At 38.0% G+C, this 24837-nt stretch overlaps 1 protein-coding gene across 17 annotated transcripts in view; it reads left to right on the plus strand.

Moving 5' to 3' along the window:
* Positions 1-24837, plus strand: part of Sgip1 (SH3GL interacting endocytic adaptor 1) — a 208587-nt gene that overhangs the window by 133334 nt on the left and 50416 nt on the right. For 9 of the 17 annotated variants that reach the window (XM_058581566.1, XM_058581567.1, XM_058581568.1 and 6 more), the window contains 7 exons: positions 6127-6151; positions 7116-7167; positions 8542-8627; positions 11478-11570; positions 14190-14264; positions 16359-16886; positions 23866-23993. In XM_058581566.1, coding sequence (XP_058437549.1) covers positions 6127-6151; positions 7116-7167; positions 8542-8627; positions 11478-11570; positions 14190-14264; positions 16359-16886; positions 23866-23993 — 987 coding nt within the window. Of the gene's footprint in view, positions 1-3042; positions 3055-6126; positions 6152-7115; positions 7168-8541; positions 8628-11477; positions 11571-14189; positions 14265-16358; positions 16887-23865; positions 23994-24837 lie in introns of all 17 variants that reach the window. The other 8 variants (XM_058581572.1, XM_046451114.2, XM_058581574.1 and 5 more) reach the window with 2 other exon arrangements.

Here is a 24837-nt window from a genome sequence, read left to right on the forward strand (position 1 = left end):
TGGAAGTTCTCCCTCTTTTTCTATTTCCTGAAGTAGCTTGAAAAGTATTGGTATTAGTTCTTCTTTAAAGGTTTTGTAAAACTCTGCTGTATACCCATCCGGTTCTGGGCTTTTCTTAGTTGGTAGTCTTTTGATGGTTTCTTCTATTTCCTCAATTGATATTGGTCTGTTTAGGTTTTCTATATCCTCCTGACTCAATCTGGGCAGATCATATGACTTAAGAAATTTATCTATGCCTTCACCATCTTCTAATTTATTGGAGTATAAGGATTCAAAATAGTTTTTGATTGTCTTCTGTATTTCTGAAGTGTCTGTTGTGATATTGCCTTTTTCATCCCGTATGCTAGTAATTTGAGTTCTCTCTCTTCTTCTCTTCGCTAGCATCGCTAAGGGTCTGTTGATTTTGTCTATTTTTTCAAAGAACCAACTTTTAGTTTTGTCAATTTTTTCAATTGTTTCTTTTGTTTCAATTTCATTAATTTCAGCTCTGATTTTAATTATTTCTTGCCTTCTACTTCTTTTGCTGTTGTTTTGCTCTTCTTTTTCTAGGATTTTGAGATGAAGTATGAGATCATTTATTTGTTGTTTTTTTCTTTTTTTAAGGAATGAACTCCAAGCAATGAATTTTCCTCTTAGAACTGCTTTCAATGTGTCCCATAGATTCCGATATGTTGTGTCTGTGTTTTCATTTATCTCTAAGAATTTTTTAATTTCCTCCTTGATGTCTTCTATAACCCATTGATCATTCAGTAACATATTGTTCATTCTCCAAGTGATGTATGCTTTTTCCTTCCTTCTTTTATCGTTGATTTTCAGTTTCATTCCATTATGATCAGATAAGATGCATGGTATTATCTCTACTCCTTTATATTGTCTAAGAGTTGCCCTGTGACATAATATATCATCTATTTTTGAGAAGGATCCATGTGCTGCTGAGAAAAAAAGTGTAACTGCTTGATGTTGGGTGGTATACTCTATATATGTCAATTAGGTCTAGGTTATTAATTGTGTTATTGAGTTCTATAGTTTCCTTATTCAACTTTTGTTTGGAAGATCTGTCCAGTGGCGAGAGAGGTGTGTTGAAGTCTCCCATGATTATGGTATGGTGGTCTATTAGACTCTTGAACTTGAGAAGAGTTTGTTTGACGAACATAGCTGCACCATTGTTTGGGGCATAAATATTTATGATTGTTATGTCTTGTTGGTGTATGGTTCCCTTAAGCAGTATGTAGTGTCCCTCTTTATCCCTTTTGATTAACTTTGGCTTGAAATCTATTTTATTTGATATGAGTATGGACACTCCTGCTTGTTTCCGAAGTCCATATGAGTGATATGATTTTTCCCAACCTTTCACCTTCAGCCTATGTATGTCTTTTCCTATCAAATGCGTCTCCTGTAGGCAGCATGTTGTTGGGTCTTGTTTTGTGATCCATTCTACTAGCCTGTGTCTCTTAATTGGTGAGTTTAAGCCATTAACATTTAGGGTTATTATTGAGATATGGGTTGCTTCTTTATAAAAGAACTTTGGTCACTAAGGAATCTTCCTCTGAAATAGTGAATATTCCTCAAAACATGATATAGGTTAGTCGGTAAGTGATCTTATTTAAACTCAAATACACAATTGATAAATGACATTTTTTTCTAATTTTGCTTAAATGGCATTCATACAGACAGGTTTATGAGAAAAGTGGGATCAATAGGGAACAGTCCCTAGAAAATAGGGCAAATAATAAAGTCTAAATTGTTACAAGGAAAACTGGCTAAAGTAAGTGTGTTTAAAGTCCTAGCCACTTATGAAACCGGTCTGAGAAATCACAGTTCCTGGATGTTAGCCTCAGTGATTCTCTGCTCTAGAAATCCTCCCACAAGGTCACACTTAAAATCATGAAAAGAACAGAACAGAAGATCTGAGATCTAAATTCTGCCTCTGGTTCTGTGGATTTACTAGCTGTGTGTCCTGGAACCTCCCTTTCCTCTCTGCATCATAAAAGCAGTGGATTAGATCCCCCTGGAGGCCTCCCAGATAAAAAGGCTACAGGCCTTTGTGTCCTGTCTGTTCTGAAAAGTAGCCAGCCTCCTCCTGTTGAGCAGCCTCCTGTACCTCTCTTTTGTTGCTCTTGACCTGAGTTGTCTGAGGCCAGGAGCGAATCTGGTGAATCCTGGATTAGCACATATTCACATCCGCAAACTTCTGCACATCTCTCTCCCCTCCCACACCCTAGTCACTCATGTTACTGCAAAAAAGATCCTAAAGAGGGACAGTAATCAGAGGCTGTGGGGTAAATTGGTGGCAGCTACAGTCACGGTTGGAGGAAAGAGAGGTCATGTGTCTGCTTGTTTGTGTTTTCCAGACACGGTTGGGTCCACCCATGTTCTGTTGCTGAGCAGTTTCCCCTGTTCCTTCTGTGTTTATCAGGAGCTACTCATCTTCCCCATCACATGCCTACTCATGGGATGCCCACATCGCCAGGCCAAGGACAGATACTTAGCAAAAAATGGAAGGTCCTCAGAAGCACACATTCTAAATAGAACACTAGAAAGAAAAATGGAAGAAGAGGGCTCTCTACATTCCTCCTAATTTGTTTGGAAGCTCCTTTTTAGGCCCTAGTTATGGGAAATGCATCTGTGATGCTTGCTAACAACACCCAGTTGCACACAGGGAAACAGTCTTCCCTGCACTCTCTACTCTCTTAGACCTTCCTCTTCAAATAATCTGGAGAAAACTCCTTGTGGTAAGACATTAACACCATCAGTAAAGACTTTGTATGTTTCTGTCTTTTTCTTCCATGCACATAACTAAAGCTTGAACATCCCCATGAGCAAAGCTGTATCATACAACAGTCCCTCTGTAAGGTTCTGCAAAGCCTTCCATGGTTTAAACAAGCCCTAAACACAAAGCCTGCCTGTCTTTCTTTCTCTGGCCTGATTATTTGGGGTGTGTGTGTGGTGGCCATGTTGAAGTCTTGGATTATCCACGCCTGTTGACTGATCCATCATTCTCTGACTAGGTGTCTGTTCTCTATTCCTTTTTGCTGATCACAGAGGCGCAGCCCGGTAAGAACTCTCAACATTTTACCTTAAACATGTATAGAGAAAATTGCTGCCAAGGCAAGGTGGCCAGGTTGGTTTCCCATTAAATTTATGATAATTCAGTGTGAATGAGGCAGATGAATTAGGTTTACTGGTTGGAATCCTCTGATTTTCTAAGTGTCAAGGGCATGTTTTAGAATTATCAGAGCATGTTTCCATAACAGAATAAATCAATACTTGGGAATCCTAACTCCTAATGCTAAATTTTAAAAAATGTATTTGTATACATTGTGGTGTGCGTGCGTGTGTGTGTGTGTGTGTCTGTGTGTGTGTGTGTACATCTCCAAGGACTGCAGATTGGCCAGAAAGACCCATAGAAGTTGATAGTAATGTGATAATAAAGAATCATAAAACTATAAAGAAAGTAAAGAATCATTTTTAAGCCACATTGTTCTTAAGCCTGTGTTCAAAATATGTGCTTGGACTATAACTTACATCAACCACTATACACTAATACGTACTTAGAATTTACATTTTGGGGTCAGACTTACTTTCAACTCAATACTCCTAGATTGTCAGATCATTCTAAATTTCATCACTGAAGACAATTCTGGCAGGGTAGATCAAGGGTAGTTCTCATTGGTCTAAGTGGAATCTCATTTTCCTCAAGTTAAAGAGCATGAAGAATGTAGAGCAATGACAAGAACCTGCTGTTTTTGAAATGACTCCCCTCCACCCTGTCTACCTAGCCAGTCACGTTAAAGAGGAAATAAAACTGAAATCAACACCCTATGAAATATCCCTATGCCTGTGTCTGTTCAGCTAATTAGTTTGAGGCAAGTACCCTGCCCAGGTGATGCTGATGGTTTTCTGTTCACACTATACACCTGAGGTTAAACAAGGCATCTGTAGGGACTGCTCTATACATGTGAGTATTCCAACCCAGCAGTTGGGTGGTATATCAGATGAGGAAAGAGTGGGTTTCATTAATTAAAAAATAAAGAAAATGGATTCACAATATACATATAGATAAATCACTGAAAGGAGGAAAATATGTTCATATATTAAGAGGATGTTTTAGGTCAATGGGCTTCTGTCCCAAGTGTGGTTTGTGTGGACACCCCAACCCTGTTGGAGATTTGTCATGGTGACAAGTGTGCTGGATCCAGCTCACAGTGGGACTTTCTTTTCCATTGCTATTGATTTGCTGCTGGTATTTCAAATACCTGTTCCTTTCCAAACAAACTTATTGTTTCTAATTTCCAACCATCAGAGTTTTCTTGCATATTTCTTCCATCTCTGGCTTGTCCTTAACTTATGATCATTCATTCATGAGAAGTATTTAATAAAAATGGTATAGGGACTGCTTCTCTAGTGCTTTTCAGTAATAACTGATGAATACAAAAGAAGCTTTCTACCTTTATTGTTTCTCGGATATTAACATTTTTAATAAAATGAATAGGACAGAGAGACCAAAGTACCTTCAGTCTGCCCCCTGGAATCTCCTAACAACTGGATATCAGTTCTCACAGAACTGGATTGGCCCTGTTCCCTCAATGCCAATTTATTGATCTTGTATTTGACTATCTAAACCTATTTAACTATTAAAACCTTATTTAATTCTCACTATCAAGAAGGTCCCTAACCCAGAAAAAAACATTTTTAGCCTCATTTAAACAATTTGTTCTCTAGTTGTTTGTCTACAGACCCTTATTACAAAAAAATGAAAAATAAAAATAAAAATAACCCTCATATCCAAATTCCCCTAATGACCTTAGCAGAATTAAATAAGCATATTTAATTTTTTTTTTTTGCTAATTATGCACTAATCTACTATCTGGCACATGTAGTAAGGGAAAACAAATTGCATTTTGGTCAAAACAAGTCATAAAATAATAATTGGATTGAGCCACTTGCCAGAAAACACCTAATAGATCTTTGTTCAGATTGAAACTGTTCCTCCATCCTAAATTGGTTCAAAAGAGAACAGAAAATTCTGATATGTCCTTAGGAAAAAGAAAAAAGAAGCTTCTTATAGTTCTATTACAGAGGTGCTGGATCTTGTCCTAAGTTGTTAATGCTGTAGTCTGAGAGAAGAAAACAGATCTGTGACCACCAGGTCCAGCTTTCACCATAGATAGAAAATAGGGGAAAACGTGTTTGGTGGCAACTCACCAAGATGGTCCATGGTCCTAACCCTTTGCTTTCCCTGCCCTCAACTGTGTCCCTGGTATTCTCTTAAGTCAGGCCATGCCTAGTCATGTCCTACCCCATGATGTAACCCTACAGTGGTCCCATGGTTTGCATCCCACACAAAGAATCTTTCACAGCTTCTGTTTTTAATTCAAAAATTGTTCTCAATTCTTCTGTTTTCAGAATAAGTTTATGCCAAGACATTATAAAAGCTAGAAATGACCTGCTCCACAGTATTTCTGCCAAAACTATTTGCATTCCAATAGCATCATAATGTCTTGAGCTAAAGAAATAACTCAATCAGTAGATTGATGGGTCTAGTGGCAGGCACGTGGAAGAAATTGGAGAGGTGGAACTCCTTAGCTTCCTGAATTAAAAACCCTTCATTCAGTGGTAAAAGCCCCTAAGTTTCCCCCGCCCCTTTAACACTTGCCAATTTTTTTAATTGAATTAGTAGCTGATGACTGGTTCTACTAACACTTTGGAGATCCCACCTGACTAGGAGCAGTCAATATTCCTAAATACAGTCTAGAACTTTCAAATGTCAAACATATGTTAAACTTGGATTTACCTTCTTATCAGTTAAAGTTTAGGAGGGGTTTTGTTTTTAATGGACTATTCATTATTTGACTTTAATTTCTCAAATCTACCCAGGTAAGGGGTTTTTCTCAGTCAAAAGACTTAGGATTTACCTTCCCTTCCACACTACAATCTTCAAATAAAATGAAAAACTGATTTATGTGTGTGTCCACAAGTTCCAACTTAAGTATGGTTCTGAGAAAATTTTTATTTTTTCCTTCTGCATTTCTTTGAGTTCAGTTTAATTGCAATGACAGAAATAATACGTATTGTACATAACATATATGTGGTCGTAAGCCTTATAGTGTCTATTTCTAATTCTAGGGTGCAATTAAAAGGAACTTATCCAGTAAGTATATCATAGCTACCAGAAATAGAGTACAATTTGAAAGAAGGAATAGTTCCTTGGCTCTTGGAGCATATATACATTTGATTTATAAACTCTTGGGTTTGATTTTTAAAGCTTACTTTTTTGTTTTTGTTTTTTCCTTTTTTATTTTTTTTTTACATTTACAGCAAAGAATTCTTGTTATAATAGAGTGCTTCTCTGGGTTCTGAGTAATTAATGTTTAAATTCAAAAATTTAATTTTTTTTGGAAAAACTTTGCTATTTTCTCCCTGTATTTGTCGACTATTGCTGAATTATTTAAGTTTATAAATGAGTTTAATCAAGTGTGCATTTGCTAATCGGGGTGGGGAGAAGAGGAAGCCAGAAGGAACTAAAGGTAAATTCAACTTACACATTCTTATGTTATTTGATATGAATATTTTAATCAACCAAAGTGATATGATATGGGTTATAATATACATAGGGCATGATTTTCCTCTGCTGCATACAACACATCCTAGGGAATTATAAATTCACGGTTCATAGTTAAAAGATAAAATATTTTCTTGGCATTTCAAGAAGAGAAGAGGCAGAAAATGCTGGATTCATTTACTATGTACATATGGCTGCTTTGTCATTCTTTTATGGTAATTGGGAAGCAGAACTGATCAAGGCAGCAGACATTCAAAGACTGGTATGCTATTCCACTGAGTGCTGGAGTGTACAAATCTTCTATTCCATGGCTTGTTTATGGTAATTCCTTGGTTAATGAGGTTTTACAAATGCCAGAGAAAATGCCACTACATGTGACAAATATATTTCTGTTGCGATGCCAGGGGAGAGGGTTTCTTTTGCAGAGTTTTCTTATTGAATTGTTTATTGATGGGACTTCAATCTCTAAGTGTTTCCAAACATAGTTCATTAGACACATCGGAAGGGAAGGGTAAAAACGTGCCTGAAAAGGTCTTTTGTCCCTGTGCATCAGGTGAAGAAGTGGCCAGGCCCCGGCGTTCCACACCAACTCCAGAACTTATAAGGTGAGCATGAAAGACATGAATTGTGTTTTATGTGAGGCCTCACGAACTCTTAACAATTAGGCAAATATCTTCTGGTCTAAACTCTTGGTTCCTGTTAATGAAGGGCATACCTACATGTACAAATTCATGCATCCGTAGCATGTTACCATTTCTCATAAGTGCAGCCCCAGGGAGACTTTTTAGGGAAATACTGTGCAGTTATCTAAAGTAACTCCCTATCAGAATGTGGTCCCTTCACTAATGAAAAGGCTAAAGGTCTATATAATAAGATCTTTTAGCTTCTGAAATGTTGATCTGAAATACGTTTATATGGCCTGCTCTGTGAAGGAAAGTCTCTCAGGCTGTACACAGCTTCATGATGCAGCTCATCTGCCACAAACCAAAAGAATCCTCTGGTGTTTGATTTTAGCAGAACATTGCATTTCACAGTGTATTCTTTGGGTAAAATATTATACAGATGCGCATTGCTTTCCCAAAAGGCTGCTATTTTTTTTAATATCTTGATCCTTTTAGGACTTTTACTTTCCTCCCCAGCCTCTGTCCTCTCCTCTCCATCCCTGTCCCTCATCACACACAGAGAACTCATTAGGATTCACAAGGTGTGGAGTAGAAATGGAGAAGATTGTGCAGCTGTGAGAGTCTAGAGTAGAAATTAGGAGAGAGTATATGTTGTGTTCCTCCTGTCCCACAAATAGCGTCAGCACTCTTCTTTTTTCTCTGATATGAACTGTGCTAGAGTATTAGGAGGTCATAATGAGTCCTTAACTGGGAGGGGGACACTGAAGTTAGAAGCTGAGCAACCCAGTTTCTTGTTCAAACACCCAATTTCTTGGGTGGCTTGTGACGTCACATCCCTATGCTCAACTTTTACCAATCATACATAGACTACCTTAGTTACAACCCAGAGATGTGGTAAAGACTCATAAAAATGGTTTTTTAGATATAAGGGCCAAAGGGTACTTTGCAATAAACTATTATCTCTAAATATTATCTCTTCTAGACACAGAAAATCATGATGCTTTGAAAAACCTTTTCTCCTTCAACTTATTTCCACTTGACCAGTACCCTGGCCCTCCACTGAGAACCAGAGATTTTATCTTTGACTAATACTCTTTTCCCATAATACATTTGACATCTTGATGTAATACTTTCTAGCCATAAAATAGCTTTGTATATACATTCTTGCACATATATATGCATAAGACTTTCTATGAACTTTCATAACTTTTACTATGAACAAGTTATTTTCATCACTAATCATTGGTTTCTTCTCCCCCCCATTTTTATCAAGAAAATATTTGAAAGCTTGTATATCTTTTTGAGCATTAATTTTTGAGCCCTCTCTTGTATTTTGCCTCAATGTATGTGATTTAGCAAAAAGCCTCCTGATGACACTGTGGCCCTTGCTCCCCTCTTTGGCCCACCATTAGAATCAGCGTTTGATGAACAGAAGACGGAAGGTAAGAAAAAACACTCTGCCTCTGTAGATTTGTTTCCTTTTTCATTAAATTATAACTTATCTAAAAAGATATGTATATTTGAGGTATGTTTTTAATGTATCATCATATCTTCATAGTAAAGAAAAGTTCCAATCTTGGTTTATTTTCAAGAACAGGAGTTTAGTTTGCATATTTCTGTTATTTTAGGATGTGACATTTACTTCCAGAAATATCTAATAGCTAATAAGCTCATTCCTCGAATAAGGTTGGTAAAAATTAATGCAAATCTACACAAATCCTTATTGAGGAGTCAACACTCTGTGACCAAATGGCTGTCCTATGGGGTGTTAGCAGGAGCATGAATGGAGCCAGGCCTTCTGGGACTCATCACAGTCATTGTCACTGGCCTCTCTGCTGCATTTAATCTCTTTCCACCCCATCAGTGGAAGTGACCATGATAGGCATTGTTTCCTGGCTCAAGACCCCGAAAAGACTTACAGTCATTTGGCAACTTAGAAATCAAATGCTATGAGAAAAATACCTTCATTTATGCCATCGTTGCTAAGCTTTCTTATTACACATTTATTCCTAGTGTTAAATATTTAACTTTTTAGAATCAACCATGTTTTTTGGATGGCCTAAAAATAATATATACCTTGCTGTTATAAAATAATCCCTCTGTACGAGAGATATAATCTATTCCTGAAGTGCATTTATGTCCAATGCATGTATCTCCAGTAGCTGTGTTTGATGATATACATGTATTTATAAAAATTGTTTCATTTAAAAACATTATGGTATACATATAACAAAATGGTATCTTTCTAGGACCCAATGGTGAAATACCCTTATGTGTTAAGTGCAAGAATGTTTAGAAGTATAATGAGTATAATGCCTAAGATTCAGTAGCAAAGAAACAACAAATAGATTTTTTTTTTAAATAACAGAATTTTATTTGTTTCATGTGAACAGTCTGGAAGAAAGCAATATTGAACTGGTAGGGTTGCTATATTGTCCACATCAGTTACCTTCATCTCTGAGTCCAAGAGAGCTGCTCCAACTCCCCATCCGCCTCTGTCAGAGGAAAAGTGGTGGGGAGAGGCCAATGGAACTCTGCCAAAAGTCAGAGCAATCTGGAAGAGACACCCATCACTGCCAGCCAAAGCCCACTGGAGAGAATCTGGTGTCATGTAGACAGCTAAACTCTTTGACCATAGAGAAATGGAGAATGAATCTGGGAAATTAGCAGCAATCAGCCACACCTGAATATTTTCAATGATTTAATAGTTAGGAAAATGTATAAAGAACATCTCTAAATACTCCTTTAGTTATTATTAAATGTTTATAACTTGGATTCTCTCCATTAAGGCAGCCTTGCAGTCAGGCAATTATTTGTCTTATCAACTCATCTGCAACCAGTCTTGCTTTTCATGACATAGTTGTATGATGTGCAGAAATGGGATTTGATTTTTTGACCTGAATCTGTCCATAACTATATAGAAACGTTATGTAAAAAATAGAAGTTGTTCTTAAACATCAAAGTGATATTCCACATTGAATTCATGAAAGTAATGCTGCTTCACAACAAAACAGAGCTAAGATCATTTCTGAGGTATGTGATTGAGAGGAGAGCCATGCGTGGACTTGTCAGTCAATCTGATTTATCTGTCCATCAAGTGACTGCAGCCCCTGAAGTCCTATAAAGTTCTACCATTTGCATCAACCACATGATCCTGAAATGGATTAATTCTCCTAGTACTAGTTTAAAAGTCCTGGAAGGCTATCTATATTTTGGACTTAGGTATGCCTGGATCAGATCTTAGCTCCTCTACTTTTTCTATGAACAAGTTATTTTCATCACTAATCGTTGGTTTCCTCTTCCCAAAGTGGCACCAGTATCACCACATTGGTGGTGTTATAAGGATTAAAATAGATAACAACAGCAATTGCCCTTCTGATAAATGTGCATTTTACAAACATTTCATTTGTATCCATTACTTGCTTCAATCTTATCAGTAACTTATTATCTCCACTTCACACTGAAGGAGGGAAGTTCATAGAGGTTCAATGCTTTGCACAGGGTTCTAAAGTAAGACTAGAGGCTAGATTCAAATGCAAATCCCACTGGCTTCCCAGTCTGCAGTCCACAGTGTAATGAATCACCTCAGTACTTGCTGAAAAGAGGTAGCTCTTCTCACCATTTCCATAATAACAAGATCAGAACAATAGAAAAGAAAGAGAAAAAAAATATTAAATTCAATGTCCTTAGATCCAAAATCTAATTGCCCTGATTTACTTCAGATGTCTAAGCATTTATTTTTCTGGTGCTCTTAAGATATTCACCAACCGTTTTTAGAATAATTATGTCTCTTTATGATGCTGAAAAAGGTTTTTTTAAAGACCCTGGAGACCCTTTAAAGATAGAAACCACTGCACAGAACACAGGCATTTTCAGCTTTGAAGCATATTTATAAGAGATTTAAATAAACCAACTTACAAGAAAACAAACATCCATGGAATTAATGCCCAAATTTTCAAATGGATACCCGAATTGGAGCCAGTATGTGTGCTGATATTTGGAATGTCCTTAAGTGACCACTAGGAAGAAAATGCAGAATCCATTTTGAAAGTTTTTACTCAGCTATATACATACACACAGACGCCCCCTCCCACCCCTACACACTACACTTCTATTTCTGTTTTCCATTTAAAAAGAATGGGAGCAGCACATTGCTAAAATAATTTCCCAGTATAAGGCAAGGGGGAGATAATTTTGTAAAGTTCAACTTTAAATTGAAATTTTTAAATTCTAAAATCCAGGGAGGTTCTTTTTTTAACTTACCCTGGGAAATTCTCTTTTTATGTTTCCAGTTATTTTAGATCAGCCTGAGATATGGGGTGCAGGCCAGCCAATTAATCCAAGCCTGGAATCGCCAAAGTTAACAAGGCCTTTTCCCACCGGAAGTAAGTTATATGTCTGCTCTGTCTGGAAAAATAAGTGACTCATTTTACTGTCTGTCTGCAGAATGAAATCAGGTGACTCCTAGAAAGTCAACACAAGCAAGGCTTGAACTGTATGATATCGAGGGGAGATGTTATTCTAACAGGCTATAGGGTTTAAAGAGGCCATGGCAAGTTATCTAAGCCAGAGAAGTAAAATTATTAACCTTGAATCATAGACTCTTCTGATGTCCCACATGTTCATCCACTCATTCATTCATTTCATATGTATATGTAAGAACCAGAAGCAAATGAGCTGAAGAATCTGCTGGGCTGATGAGATATGGTCTCTGCTGGTCCTACAGAACAAGTGAGGCTTCATAGGACAAAAAGGACACATTGAGATCAAAGAAGGACAGTTGGAAAGCAAGAGAAATTGCTAGAGAGAAGCTGAGACAGGAAATCAGAACAAATTTATATCAAAGCAGCCATCAGCCCAAACAAAGCCGGTTGGCTGGAGGAGGTCCAGAGATCTTTATAACCCTTCACCTATGATGGGCTGGACTATTTGGACTGAATGCATTGCTTATTTGGCCAGGTCACCTGTATGATGGGTTAACTGAACTTTCCTTTCAGTAGACTGCTTTTAGCAAGCAAGCATATGGAAGGTGCTCCTTAAAATACCCATGGGAGGATTAGATCTCAGGAAAAGGTGGGTTGAGGCTGTAGAAGGTAATTTAACTCCTAGAGGCTCATGTACAGACCAACTAATACTTCTTCCAATTCAACTTCCCCAGGGTTTTGCCTTTGGTATTTAAAAATGATCATGGGAATTAGCCCAGAGGATTCATAATCAAAAGCCAAAGGTTATTTGTTGAGAATATTATTGTTACCAAGCCATGTAAGCCAACCTTTCCAAGAATATTTCTTCAAAAACAGAGTAGAAAACAGCATCATCAACAACTCTTTTTAAATTAGTGAACTTTGAAATATGTAAATGAAGAATGTAAAACAGGGCTGGGGTTGTGGCTCAGTGATAGAGGACCCGCCTAGCACATGTGAGGCACTGGGTTGCATCCTCAGTACCTCACAAAAGTAAATAAACAAAAACAAAGGTATTTTGTCCAACTACAACTTAAAATATATATAAACATATTATATTTATATATATCATATATAATTTATAATAATATAAAATATATGTATGTATATTTTAAGTTGTATATATATAAACTACAGCAGCATACTTTGGAATGTTTCTCCATGCTACTAGGAAACAAAGACAGAGGAGAAAGCCCTGACTTCCTTGAAAAGCTTTCTTTCTTTTTTTTTTTTAATAATTTCATTTTATTTATTTCTCTATGTGGTGCTAAGGATCGAACCCAGGGAGGTGAGCGCTCTACCACTGAGCCATAACCCCAGCCCCAAAAAGCTTTCTTTACAGACCTAAGTTGCCTAAACCATTCCTAGAAAATTCTTCCTAAGTGCCAAGAAGGTAAACAAATGAAATGTTTGCATGGATAATGTGTTGCTTCAAACACCACTTATTTCAGAGCAGTGAGTTTTATGCACTGTGGTGGCACCTAGCACAACAGAGGCTGTTGTTTATTGATGGATATTGTATAATTCTGCTTGTTGCATGGTTGCAACACAGGTTTATTACTTCAGGTTTTTAGGCTTTGTGGTATGTTACTTGTTTTATAGTGTTTTGTTGATGACAATCTTTATCAACTTTTTATAGAAACCATTACTAAGGAAACTCTGATTGACTGGGAAAATATGATCCACAAGAAGTGCTGTTTTCAGTAGCTCATAACGAAGATTAAGGGCCAAGTGCTCCTAAGCTTTGAGAGGACAGCTGTTAGTCATGCTTATTGTGGAAAGAGCCCTCCAGCTTACATGTGCACCCGATTCAGCCTGCTTTTAGGATATGAAAGATTAGAGCACATCCAGGTTCACATCTGAACCTTGAGATGATTTATGAAAATAGTGTGAACTCTTTTGAGTGAACCAAATATGGCCAGTGACAAGAAAACATACATTAAAGGGAAGAAAAAAAATGTAGCTGTTGAAACAGTAATTTTTAACCTCATCCATAAAGTGATAAAGCCCTGTTCAGAAGAGTAATCTCTTGGTGGAGACCATAACACTAGACTTATTTCTATCTGAGGATTTTGTTGGCTGTCATTTTTACCAAGGGAACCTTTTCATTCTTCACTGACCCAAGTCACTTTGCCTCTGACTTTCATTATCACACCTGGATTGTTAACTGTGAACATGATTTTCATCATCAGTCACAATTCCTTGAGGGCAGAGGATTTTTATTCAACCCATTTTGTTCCTAGCATAGCAGGTAGAACTTAGTTGTGGATTGAAGTTTATTAAATAATATTTAAATGAATAAAGCATTGATGTTATTGTTACTATCTGACATCCTTTTGGCAAACTCTCATTCTCATAAAATTGAAGAACTTTAATAATCCTGCTTTAATCTGTTGGCTTTGAACTTTACAAAATTTAGATCATTGATGATATTTCCAACATCAAGTCTATCATTGAAAAAACTCTAACCTGATTATCTAGTGTCTTGTGTAATTTAGGAAGAATGTAATCAATAATACTTGATTTCTCATCTCTCTACAGCACCTCCACCACTGCCTCCAAAAAATGTACCAGCCACCCCACCTCGAACAGGCTCCCCATTAACAATTGGACCAGGTAAACTTCAGGTCCCTTTCATCTAAGATTATATGGCAAACAGGCACAGCCCTGGACCTCAACATTTCCTTGATGCTTTGGAAGTTGTAGTCTACATTAAAATGGTACAATGTTGTCATTTAGTTTTATTTCCATCACAATGTATTGTGCAAACTTATTTTAAAATACCACTTCCAGGCTTCACACATGAAAGAGAGAAAGAAGGAAGGGAGGAAAGAAAAGAAACTTCTCACAATTTTTTTTCTTGGTAGAATAAGAGCCACATTCACTTATAAAGTGAAGGGGGGAAAATACCAATATGAAAAGTTGTTTAATTAACCATTCCTCTTGTTGGATCTTATTTTGGTGATTTAAAAATTCAAGGCATAATTTGAATGTTTCCAAGAACCAATAAAACTTTTGCTAGAACTAAAACTGTCTAGTCTACAAAGACATAAAATGGTTCTCAGGATGAGTGGTATATTGTTGGTGTGGAATTTTTTCCCCAGTAGTCATTCAAGTATTTACCATCTTATGGCAAAGAGATGTATAAAGATCATGAAATGTGGCAAGAAACTTCTGCATCTTTTTAGACAGATATCTCAAAGACATATCTTTGCTTTCTATTAAAATCAATAGTATATATTCATAAAATTTATAATCTACCAAGTCTTATTGGACTGTCAAATCAAAAGTAGTAATGGTTATTTTATGGATCTGAATGTGGTTCTTTGTCATTTTGGAATTCTATAGCAGTTTCATCCTTTGCAATTTATGCAGCCTGGTGAATTTGATAGGTACAGAGAGGGTATTTATCAACAAAAGAGAAAGCAAGAAATGTCATTTATAAAATTTATATTGACTTAAACCCCCAAAAAAGGATCGTTCAGAGTCGTATAAGTACAGGTGTTTTCAAGTTTGAGCCACTGGGGTCTCCTGTATTTCCAATAAATTATGTTAGACATAAATAAACCTACCAGCAGCCAAATTATAAATATTGTGTGCCACGCAAAATACTACCCCATTTATCTTTAGCCTTGGAACCATGAAAGTTAATTCCTTTCAAACTATAAATATGGAAATGACAAGCCAATTCTTAGAGCCCAAGAGTTATTTAAAGGTAAAATAACTTCTGGTCATGCCCTCCAGTTAGTTAAGTAACAATTTCTAATTTGAATAAATTAGAAAGTTTAAAAAAATATAGAGTTCTTCAAATTGCAGTTGTTATCAACCGTTTCACGCCAAGCGGTAGAAGACAAGTTTTTAACTTTTACCTCTTATTATTGATATGAATTAAAAAGACTACTGATGCCATCTAAGAGACTTCTGTTTTGTAACTGCAGATATATACCACAGTTAAGCATGTGATGTTAACAGATGAGATTTGATGCGAAAAAGAATTATTACATTTTTATTATTTTCTTCTCTATTAAACAGGCATATGTATAACAGTGCCAATAAGTAGCAAATGCTTCCTCAGTAACCCATGAGTGTCATGTGTATGCATGTGTTTAAAAATATTTGTGTGGGAACGTCTCTTTAATCTTTGTGCTGTGTTTCTGGAGTATTAGAAGACCTACAGCTAAATGTGATATCCATTTTTTTTAAACTAACAGATATCATCATCAGTTTCCCCAAACGCACTACAGCAGACAATAGTCATAAAATATGTGTGTGATTTTTGGCACACAAGTCTTTGTCTACTGTGTTGTATTGCAGTAGCCCATATTTTCAGAAACAAACTCCTTTTGGAATTTGTATTTTCAGAGCCTATGTTTCTTATGAATTGAACATGAGTTTCTTGAAATGCTCCCTTGGTTCTCTTATAAGCAGCCTTGAGAGCAGTATCATGCTCAGCACTTTAAGTGATGGTAAAAGTGGCCAATTGTTATGACCTTGCAAGAATAAATAAGAGCATCAAAATATGACGCTCACATTATGGAGGGGAGATCTCTCCTTTCGCCTTCAGCTCCTAACCCAGCCAGATATATTCCCACAAAGGCACTTCACAGGGCAATATATCTACCAGACTTTGCCTCACCCTTATCACCCCCCCCCATATAAATAATATTAAGAAAGTCAATTAAAGTTTAAAACCAACTACTTTGACCACAGGAAATGAACAGTCAGCCACAGAGGCCAAAATTGAAAAACTACCCTCCATCAATGACTTGGACAGCATTTTTGGCCCAGTGTTGTCCCCCAAGTCTGTTGCCGTGTACACTGAAGAAAAGTGGGTTCATTTCTCTGACACGTCCCCGGAACATGTTACTCCAGAGTTGACTCCAAGGGAAAAGGTGGTGTCCCCACCAGCAGCATCAGACAACCCAGATGACTCCCTGGCTCCAGCCCCTCCCGGCCCCCCGGTCCCCACGGGTCCCCCAGGACCTCCTGGGCCTCCTGGGCCTCCTGGGCCTCCTGGGCCTCCTCGCAATGTACCATCTCCGCTCAATTTAGAAGAAGTCCAGAAGAAAGTTGCTGAGCAGACCTTCATTAAAGATGATTACTTAGAAACAATCTCATCTCCTAAAGATTTTGGGTTGGGACAGAGAGCAACTCCACCTCCCCCACCACCACCCACCTACAGGACTGTGGTCTCGTCCCCCGGACCTGGCTCGGGCAGTGGTACGGGGACCGCCAGTGGTACGTCTTCTGGTTTGCTTGTGCTCCGTGTGCCAGGGAATGGCCGTGGCTGCTTGAGTGTGAGCAACACCCTCCCCCCGCCTGGCAGTTGGCCGTAGAGCTCCAGCCATTCCTGCTCTGGTCTGGGTGTCCTGTGGCCCCGTGGCATGCCCCAGCCCATCGAATGCTCGCAGTCGTGGTCCAAGTCTGTGGATGTGTTCTGCCCACCCAGCCCATAGGAGCGTCCTCCTCCACTCTGCCATTTAGGAAGCGTAGAGGTTTTTAAAGAAAGCTGGAATATCATTGTTAGGAATTCAGGAAAGTTCTAGAAAGGCATATTTCAGAGAGTGGTTTACAGGTCACATGTCTGATTCTCTTGTCTGATGCCTCCTGAGAGTCCTAGGTTTTGTAGGTCAACATGGGGGGAAGGAGGGTCCTGTTTTTTTCTTTTTGTTTTCATTCTTTTTCTTTTTTTTTTTATGTGGGGAAAGAACTTTGTTTTGTTTTTTTTTTAATGTAAGATTTTAAAAGGAGATTTTAAAGAACTATATTAAATAAATAAATGCCTTAGCACATCCCCACCCTAATGGAGCAGCCACTGCAGACAAATTTGTTCTCAGATCTCACCACTTGACACACCCATCAGGCTATGACATCAACGCCAAGGGTGGTGACATTTGATGAAAAAGTCTACCAGAAATGTACCTTTGGGGACTCTCAATGCAGATTCTTACATCGAATTTGATTTTTTGTTTGTTTATTTGTTGTTATTTTGAACTTCATTTTCTGTCTTCTAACCATGAAAGGACAGAAGCTCTTGCCAGGCATACCAAAGAAACACCAAGATCTTCCAAGTGCATCGTTTTCATATAGTTTATAGTTTATTCCACTGTTACTCAGATTTACCTGGCAAGATCCTCCGAGCCTTTCCTCCCTTTCAGGGGTTCAGTTTCGGCACCTTCTCTGGGGGTGCCATGTGCTGTTTTTCTTTGCTTTGAAAGAGGTAACCAAGGTTTGGGGCTGTCGCTCAGTAGTAAAACATTTGCCTAGCACATGTGGGGCACTGGCTTGATACTGAGCATCATATTAAAAGTAAATAAATTTTAAAAGATTATTGTGTATATTTATAACTAAAAATATTTTTTAAAAAGAAAGAGAGGTGACCAAGCATGAGATATTTAGATCTGGTGAGAAAGAAAAGGGCTTGTTTCTGTTCTGATTGTCACTTACCACTGCTCCCTCTTTCCCTGGAGTCCCCTCCAGTGTTTGTTCCACATTTGCCTCTGTGTTTTTTAAAGCAAGAGCATTAGAGGGGATCAAGAAAGGGTGGGGGTTCACCTGTGCCACAAACAATACCATATTATTAAATATGCCCCAGGCCTTCCTCTCCCCAAGAAGGAAAACTCTATATATTTAAATATATATATGTTTATACCAGGTATTGAGAGGGTATCACTTAGTTGTTTTGAACTCACAATCCTTCTACTTCAGCCTCCCAAGCTGCTCGGATTACAGGCATGCACCACTGTGCCCGGCTAGAAAACCATATTCTATAAGCAAATACATTTGGCAAACATGCCATTAAATAAAATGAGCAAGTTTCTTTACCACAGAACCTTGGAAACCTTTATTTTGTTAATAATAAGCATTTCCTGCTTAGCACTATGTTAAGTGCTTTATGCACATTATTTCATCCTTACAACAACCCCATATGGAAGGCACTATTATTTCCCCCATTTTATAGATGGGAAAACTGAGCTCAGAGAGGTCAAGTCATTTACCCAAGTTTATGCCACAGGAGATGACAAACTTCAGATTCACAGATCTATCTGATCCTGAGCCTGTGTTCTTACCCATGTACTCTCCAGGCACTTCTGTGAAGTTTGGTCACAAAATATCCCAGACTTAATTAACCACTGACAACCACCTATATTGCACAGTGTCATCCACAAAATCACCAAAATCTGCTTTCAGAACATACTGTTTTGTTCACCTCTCTCTAATTCCAGAGGGTGAGAGCACCCACCTCCATACCTCTGTTGCTTTTTTAGTTTTGTTCATGGATTACAGTCTCTGTATTTATCTATAAAGGTACTAAAAAGTTGCTGTGTTAAGCCTTCAGACAGCAAACTTGAAGAAATTGTCTCTCTTAAAAAAAAAAAAAGTGGGGGGGTATGCCTTTATTGTGCCAGGCTCTCTCTCCTGGGTTAGGCTCTCAGTGCCCTGAAAAGACATTTCAAGGAATACCCAGCTCTCTCCAGTGGAGGCCCAGGATGCTCTCCCCAAAGCAAACCCCTTTAGTGGGAGGTATGGAAGACGAGGAGACTTCGTCCTTGACTTGTGTTTTCATCACCTTTCACAATGCTCTGGGAGATATTTGTTTAATTAAACACTTAATTATTAAGGAAGAGAGAAGCTTTAGTTTTCTTTCTGAAATCTCTGAGAGTTTCATTATTTTAATGTTTAACTTCCATAGCCTTATTTGAAATTATTTTATATGGTTACCAGTAAAGACTACAAATTCTTAATAATGGGTCTGGAAAAAGCTATACTTTGCTGGCATTAAAAGGATTGAATTTTCAAGTAGGAAATTGATCTGGTCCTATGAAGCCCATAAATAAATAAAACGTTGCACCATCATTCCCTTAATTAAGTCCCAGTTTATTTGCTGGTTAATCTTTTATTGATGAATATACACAAACTGTCAAAAATAGAATTTTAGGATTACAATAATAGAATGTATAGCTTCATGCTTTAAAGAAAAATGATGCTTCTCATTACCTGCCTTTTATAACACATCCTGATGGGACTAACTTTCTTGCGCTTCTTTAACTGATTTTAAGTGGGTACCATTATTCTCACATCCTAGGGTGTCCTAACCAAGCTGTGAGAAGCAGAAGTGCTACCTGCTGTTGAAACACAGTGGGAAGTAAGAATTTGCTCCAATAACTTTAATTTCCTTATGGCAAAAAGTTATAAATACCTAGTTTGGCCAGAATAGTGCTTTATTGGAATATAGATGCTGATTCTTGGCAAAGGCTATCTCTTCTCCCATGTTGATTGTGTGCCAGGGGACAGAAGGGAAAATAAATTTTATTGGCCTTCAACAGGTTTGGATAGGAAAGAAAGGAGTTCGTCAAGTGAAGATGTTCAGAGAAACATTTTCCAACTCATGAAATATTAAAAGATGTTATTCATAACAGGTGTGGTGGCACATGCCTGCAATCCCAGCAACTCAGGAGGCTGAGGCAGTAGGATCCCAAATTTGAGGCCAGCCTCAGCAACTTAAGCCTCAGCAACTTTTAGACCCTGTCTCAAAATTAAAAAACAAAAAGGGCTGGGGAATGGCTCAGTGGTAGAGAACCTCTGGGTTCAATTTCAATCCAGGGGGAATTGAAATTTTAGTACTGGGCGGGGGCAGAATTTAAAAAGTTATTTACAATTTCACATACACACACACACACAGTTTGAGATGCAGAGGTTGAATTAACCAAAATATACATTTCTTAACTGCAAGTCTTTTTAGAGCAATGATGTCTAAGAAATCACTAGCCACATGTAGTTATTTTACCCATAATCATAACAAATTTAAATTAACATAAAATCCAGTTATTTAGATACAGTAGCTATGATTCAAGTGCTCAGTGGCTACCTGTGACTAGTGCTATTATTGAACATAGTGTTCTAGAACATTTTCATCGTCACAGAACGCTCTATTGGAGAGTTCTGTTTTAGAGCTTTTAATTGTGTTTATTACCAAAGGAGGAGAAAAAAGAAAATATAGTATATAACCATTCCCATACATGCTTAATACTTTTTTCCAAAGAAATTGTGTAATTGTGTCCTAAGAAACAGAATTTGGAAAAGGTCATTTAGTTCTTCCATATTTCAAAGTACATGTATTTTAATTCACTTGATTCTCCCAGTAATATCATTGGTACATTAGCTTCATTTTGCAGATAAGGAAACAAGCCCAGAGGTAACTTGGCCAGGGTCACAAAGCTAATGATACCAGAGCCAGGATCTGGCCCCATATCTGTTGGATTCCATAGCCTGTATTTCTGCCACTTCCCCCAGCTGCCTTCACTGTCCCCCGCACCATCTGGACACATAAGAAGTCAAAGTTGAAGCTATAGATATTTGGTTTTCAATGGTTACCAAAGAAACTATGTTGAAACATCACATCAAGAACAGCAAATGGATCAAGAGCATAACAATTGTTTCCAACTTTTGTTAACTCACAAAACTCAATGGATGTGTAATTGTTGAAGTTAAACCTTAACTTTAACATCTTAAACACTGCATCTTAAACAGTGGTGTTGTCCAACTTATTTTCTGAATCGTGTTTGGGAATAAACACTACCCAAGAAGGAAATCAAAGTACAATTGAAAATCCAAGAGGTTAGGGAGGTATAAATATTATCCATCTACACCCTTAAAACACCAACAACCTCACAAAGGCTTGTAAAGCCTTGGGTCACCTGTGGAATCACCCCAGGCCCTGTGTGTTGTCTGCTGAGCCTCAGGGTCCCTCAGGCAAGGTGTTAATCCAAATATCCTTTAAATGCTTTTAACATATTCTCTTATTTTCCTTCTAAATGCACAATAAATCAATTATATCGATTCAGTAAAGAAAAAGTGATTTAAATGGGAGTATCCATAAAGGAAAAGGAAAACAATAAATTTTTAATTAGCAATTAACACTTTTTTCTTTACTTTTTAGTTTGTCTTTATCAAAAGATACTCTTTACCATCATCATCAAGACCTATTGCCTTCTGTTGTGTAATATTTTATAGTTCAGCAAACAGTTTCATAAGCATTTTTAGTTTCCCTGTTATAACTACCTTGTAAGTAGAACAATGTCTATTTTTTTAAATGGGGGAAGCTGAGGCCCAGAGAAGAAAAGATCCCACAGATAAGGAGAGATGGCCAGGCAGGAACTCAGACCTTTGGACTCTCCACCCAGTATTCCACAGCCCCTCAGTATTTTCCTGAGCATTACTGAGAGAGGATTTTTAAATTTCTCTTCTGGAACATGGAAGGAAAGAATAAAAAGCCAGCCTTTTCTTAGGATTGATTCAGAAGACTATTTCTTAGAAATAGACCCACAGAGAAACATTTGGACCATTTCTATAGAAGGTTTTCCCAAAGCTGAATAGAAACCCCTTTCTCCATCATTAAAAAAAAAGAGTTCCCTAAGACTTCCTGACACAGACTCCACTGTTTCAAGGTTTATTTCCCATCTCTCTGCTGTCATTTCTATCTTCTGAAGTCCTCGTGGGTGCAAATCTACTAACACAATATTCAAATCAAAACTTTGGACTGGGACTTGTCCAAACATACTCCATTTTTTTAAAAAGAGAACATTAATCAGAGACTGAGAACATTTACATTGAGAGAGATATATACAAATTGACCATGTACAAATAAGCACAGATTTTATGCAAAATGTGGGACTCCACAGTCTTTCCAACATTATAAGAGCTTGGGCTTTGGAATTAAATATACCCTTTAAGTGCCATGATCTTGAACATGTTACTAAATATTTCTGAGCCTCTGTTTTTATTGAGATGCTACCAGTACCTACCTCCAAAGCTTACCATAGGGATCAGGTAATAAATGTAAAGCACCTAGCATAGATCCTGGCCCAATAAAATATAAAGGGAGAGTTCAGTAGAAGTAAGCATACAGTAGGTGGTAGTGGTGGGGACAGATGGCATAGAGAAGAGGTGGCAACAATAACTAATAGGATTTCACACTAATGTAGAATAAATACTGCAGAATAAATTCAGAATAAATAGTACAGAGAAACATACTCAATATTTCAGATTGTTTAAACAAGAAGCAAGGTTCACTCCCAAGGCTATCCTCAAATGAGAACAGATTCTGAAACGATGGGTTTTGCTACTCAACTTCAAAGGACTTCGTGGATGTGAAGATCTAGAGATTGAGATGCTGGTTTAGAACTCCAGAGATCACAGATTTGTGGTGTGTTTCGAGGGAGGTAGTAGGTTGGGGTGGGTAGTGGGAAAGAAGCATGGATACTTTACTGGGGCGGGATTTCTTAGAATTTTCTTGAGATAGTTCTCTATGTTCTAATCGGAAGTGGCAAAACTTCTGAACAAGAACTGTTGAAATACTGATTGACTTTCCTGAGGTTTTTGGCCAAATAGTTTTCCCATGCTCCCAGGCATATGACTAAAGATGGGCCCATGAGTGCAGAGAACCCCTCTGGTGTGCTGATTGGTGTGCATGCCAGCCTCTGTGTGTCATCTGTGTTTCATATGCTTGTCATGGACAGCCAGAAAAGTAAATCCAGGAGGCTCTTTAAAAAACGACTATGAAAATCATCAGGGACACACACTCTACGTTGACATTACTGAACAGAGTTCACAAAATTCTCTGAATTTGGTGTTTCTATTACTGTGATTCAAAACACAAAGAACTCATGCATCATCTAATTTTCTTTATTATATTTTGTCCTTTGCTTACTTCAAGTGTTTGGGGACATTAATAAAGTTAGTGGCCATATGTTGATTCACAGTCAAAAGCATAATCCTCTTACCCCTGCTTAAAAAAGAAAAATATAATGTAGAAAATCATTCATCTTCCTCTTCCTTTAAGTTCTAACCTTTATTTTTTGTCATTCAAAAAAAATCAGAGAATTTACCCCAAGTTTAGTGTGTATGTGATTAAAATGAAAAGTACCACCAGGCAAGAGTCATAAGAATTCATCTTCTGTCACAGATAGAGTAATGAACGGATTTACCTTCACTGGGTGTCACATGACAAGAAAAGGTAATGAGCTTCAGCTTCTGCCATCAACCATAGTTCAACTGAATACATTTTTTCTTTATTAAAAAAAAGAAAAAGGAAAAAAATGTGTGCTACAGTGCTTAGCGTAGAACTGCCAAACCAAACGTCCAGGCATTGTATTGTGATGACAGCATTCTGGTCACCTCTGCTTCCAGCCATTTCTAACACTGGCGTGTTTTCCAGGTGCATCATCTCCTGCTCGACCAGCCACTCCCTTGGTTCCCTGCAGCAGTACCACTCCACCTCCTCCTCCTCCCCGGCCTCCCTCCAGGCCAAAGCTACCTCCAGGAAAACCTGGAGTCGGAGATGTGGTATGTTCCCCTCTGCCCTAGGTTGCTCATCATCAGATGGAGAGATCACCAATAGCCTCAACTTCAGGTCTAAGCACAAGAACTCTTGCCCAAATGACCTTTTCAGGTGGTCACTGAAAGATAGTCACTGCCCATGGGTGTATCTTTCAACCCTCCTCAAGGGTCTACCATCTTTCAAGCCAACATCTGAAATGATAGTAGGATGCTCGGGCCCTCACCTCTGCTACAGGGATGGATGTCAATGCAGATAGTCAGGATCAATTCTTGCTTCACAATATTTTTCTGATTATTGGAAAACTCCAAGAGAGAGCAAGTGCTGGTTTCTGACCCTAGAATACAGATACATTATTGATGGTAGGTTCATTATGTGAATGTAAAGAAGAAAGCATCAGCCCATGGATTTGTTGCGGAAGTCTCTAGCATTGTGATTTAAGGCTGAGGTGTGGAAAGCAATCTGTGCAAACAACTGACAAGACTGTGGCAGAGGTCAATTTTGTTGGCATCTGTACACAGTCCTTGGCTTGCTAGCACAGTCCAGGATTTTGTATTTAAACATCTTTAGATTCCAATGAGCTTTTACAATGCTCCCTGCTCAGTCCCTGAGGGCGTGAAAGGACACATCACAGATCCCATCACACATCCCTGCCTCTCTAACCCCAGCATACCCACTGAGTTCAGCCATGCTGGGGTTTATGGTTCCTCCAGCTCCATTCCCCAAGCTGTTGTGTAGATAAAGCCCATTTTACTGTGAAAACAGGCTGTCCATTTGCTTTTAGGGACCCAAGTTGTCCTATCCGAGACTGGGAGACATTAACAATATGGAATCAAAGTGCTACAACCTGTA

This window comes from Marmota monax, unplaced genomic scaffold (genome assembly GCF_021218885.2).
Source record: "Marmota monax isolate L192 unplaced genomic scaffold, Marmota_monax_Labrador192_F-V1.1 WCK01_AAM20220418_F8-fsc00023, whole genome shotgun sequence".
Classification (NCBI taxonomy): Eukaryota; Metazoa; Chordata; class Mammalia; order Rodentia; family Sciuridae; genus Marmota; species Marmota monax.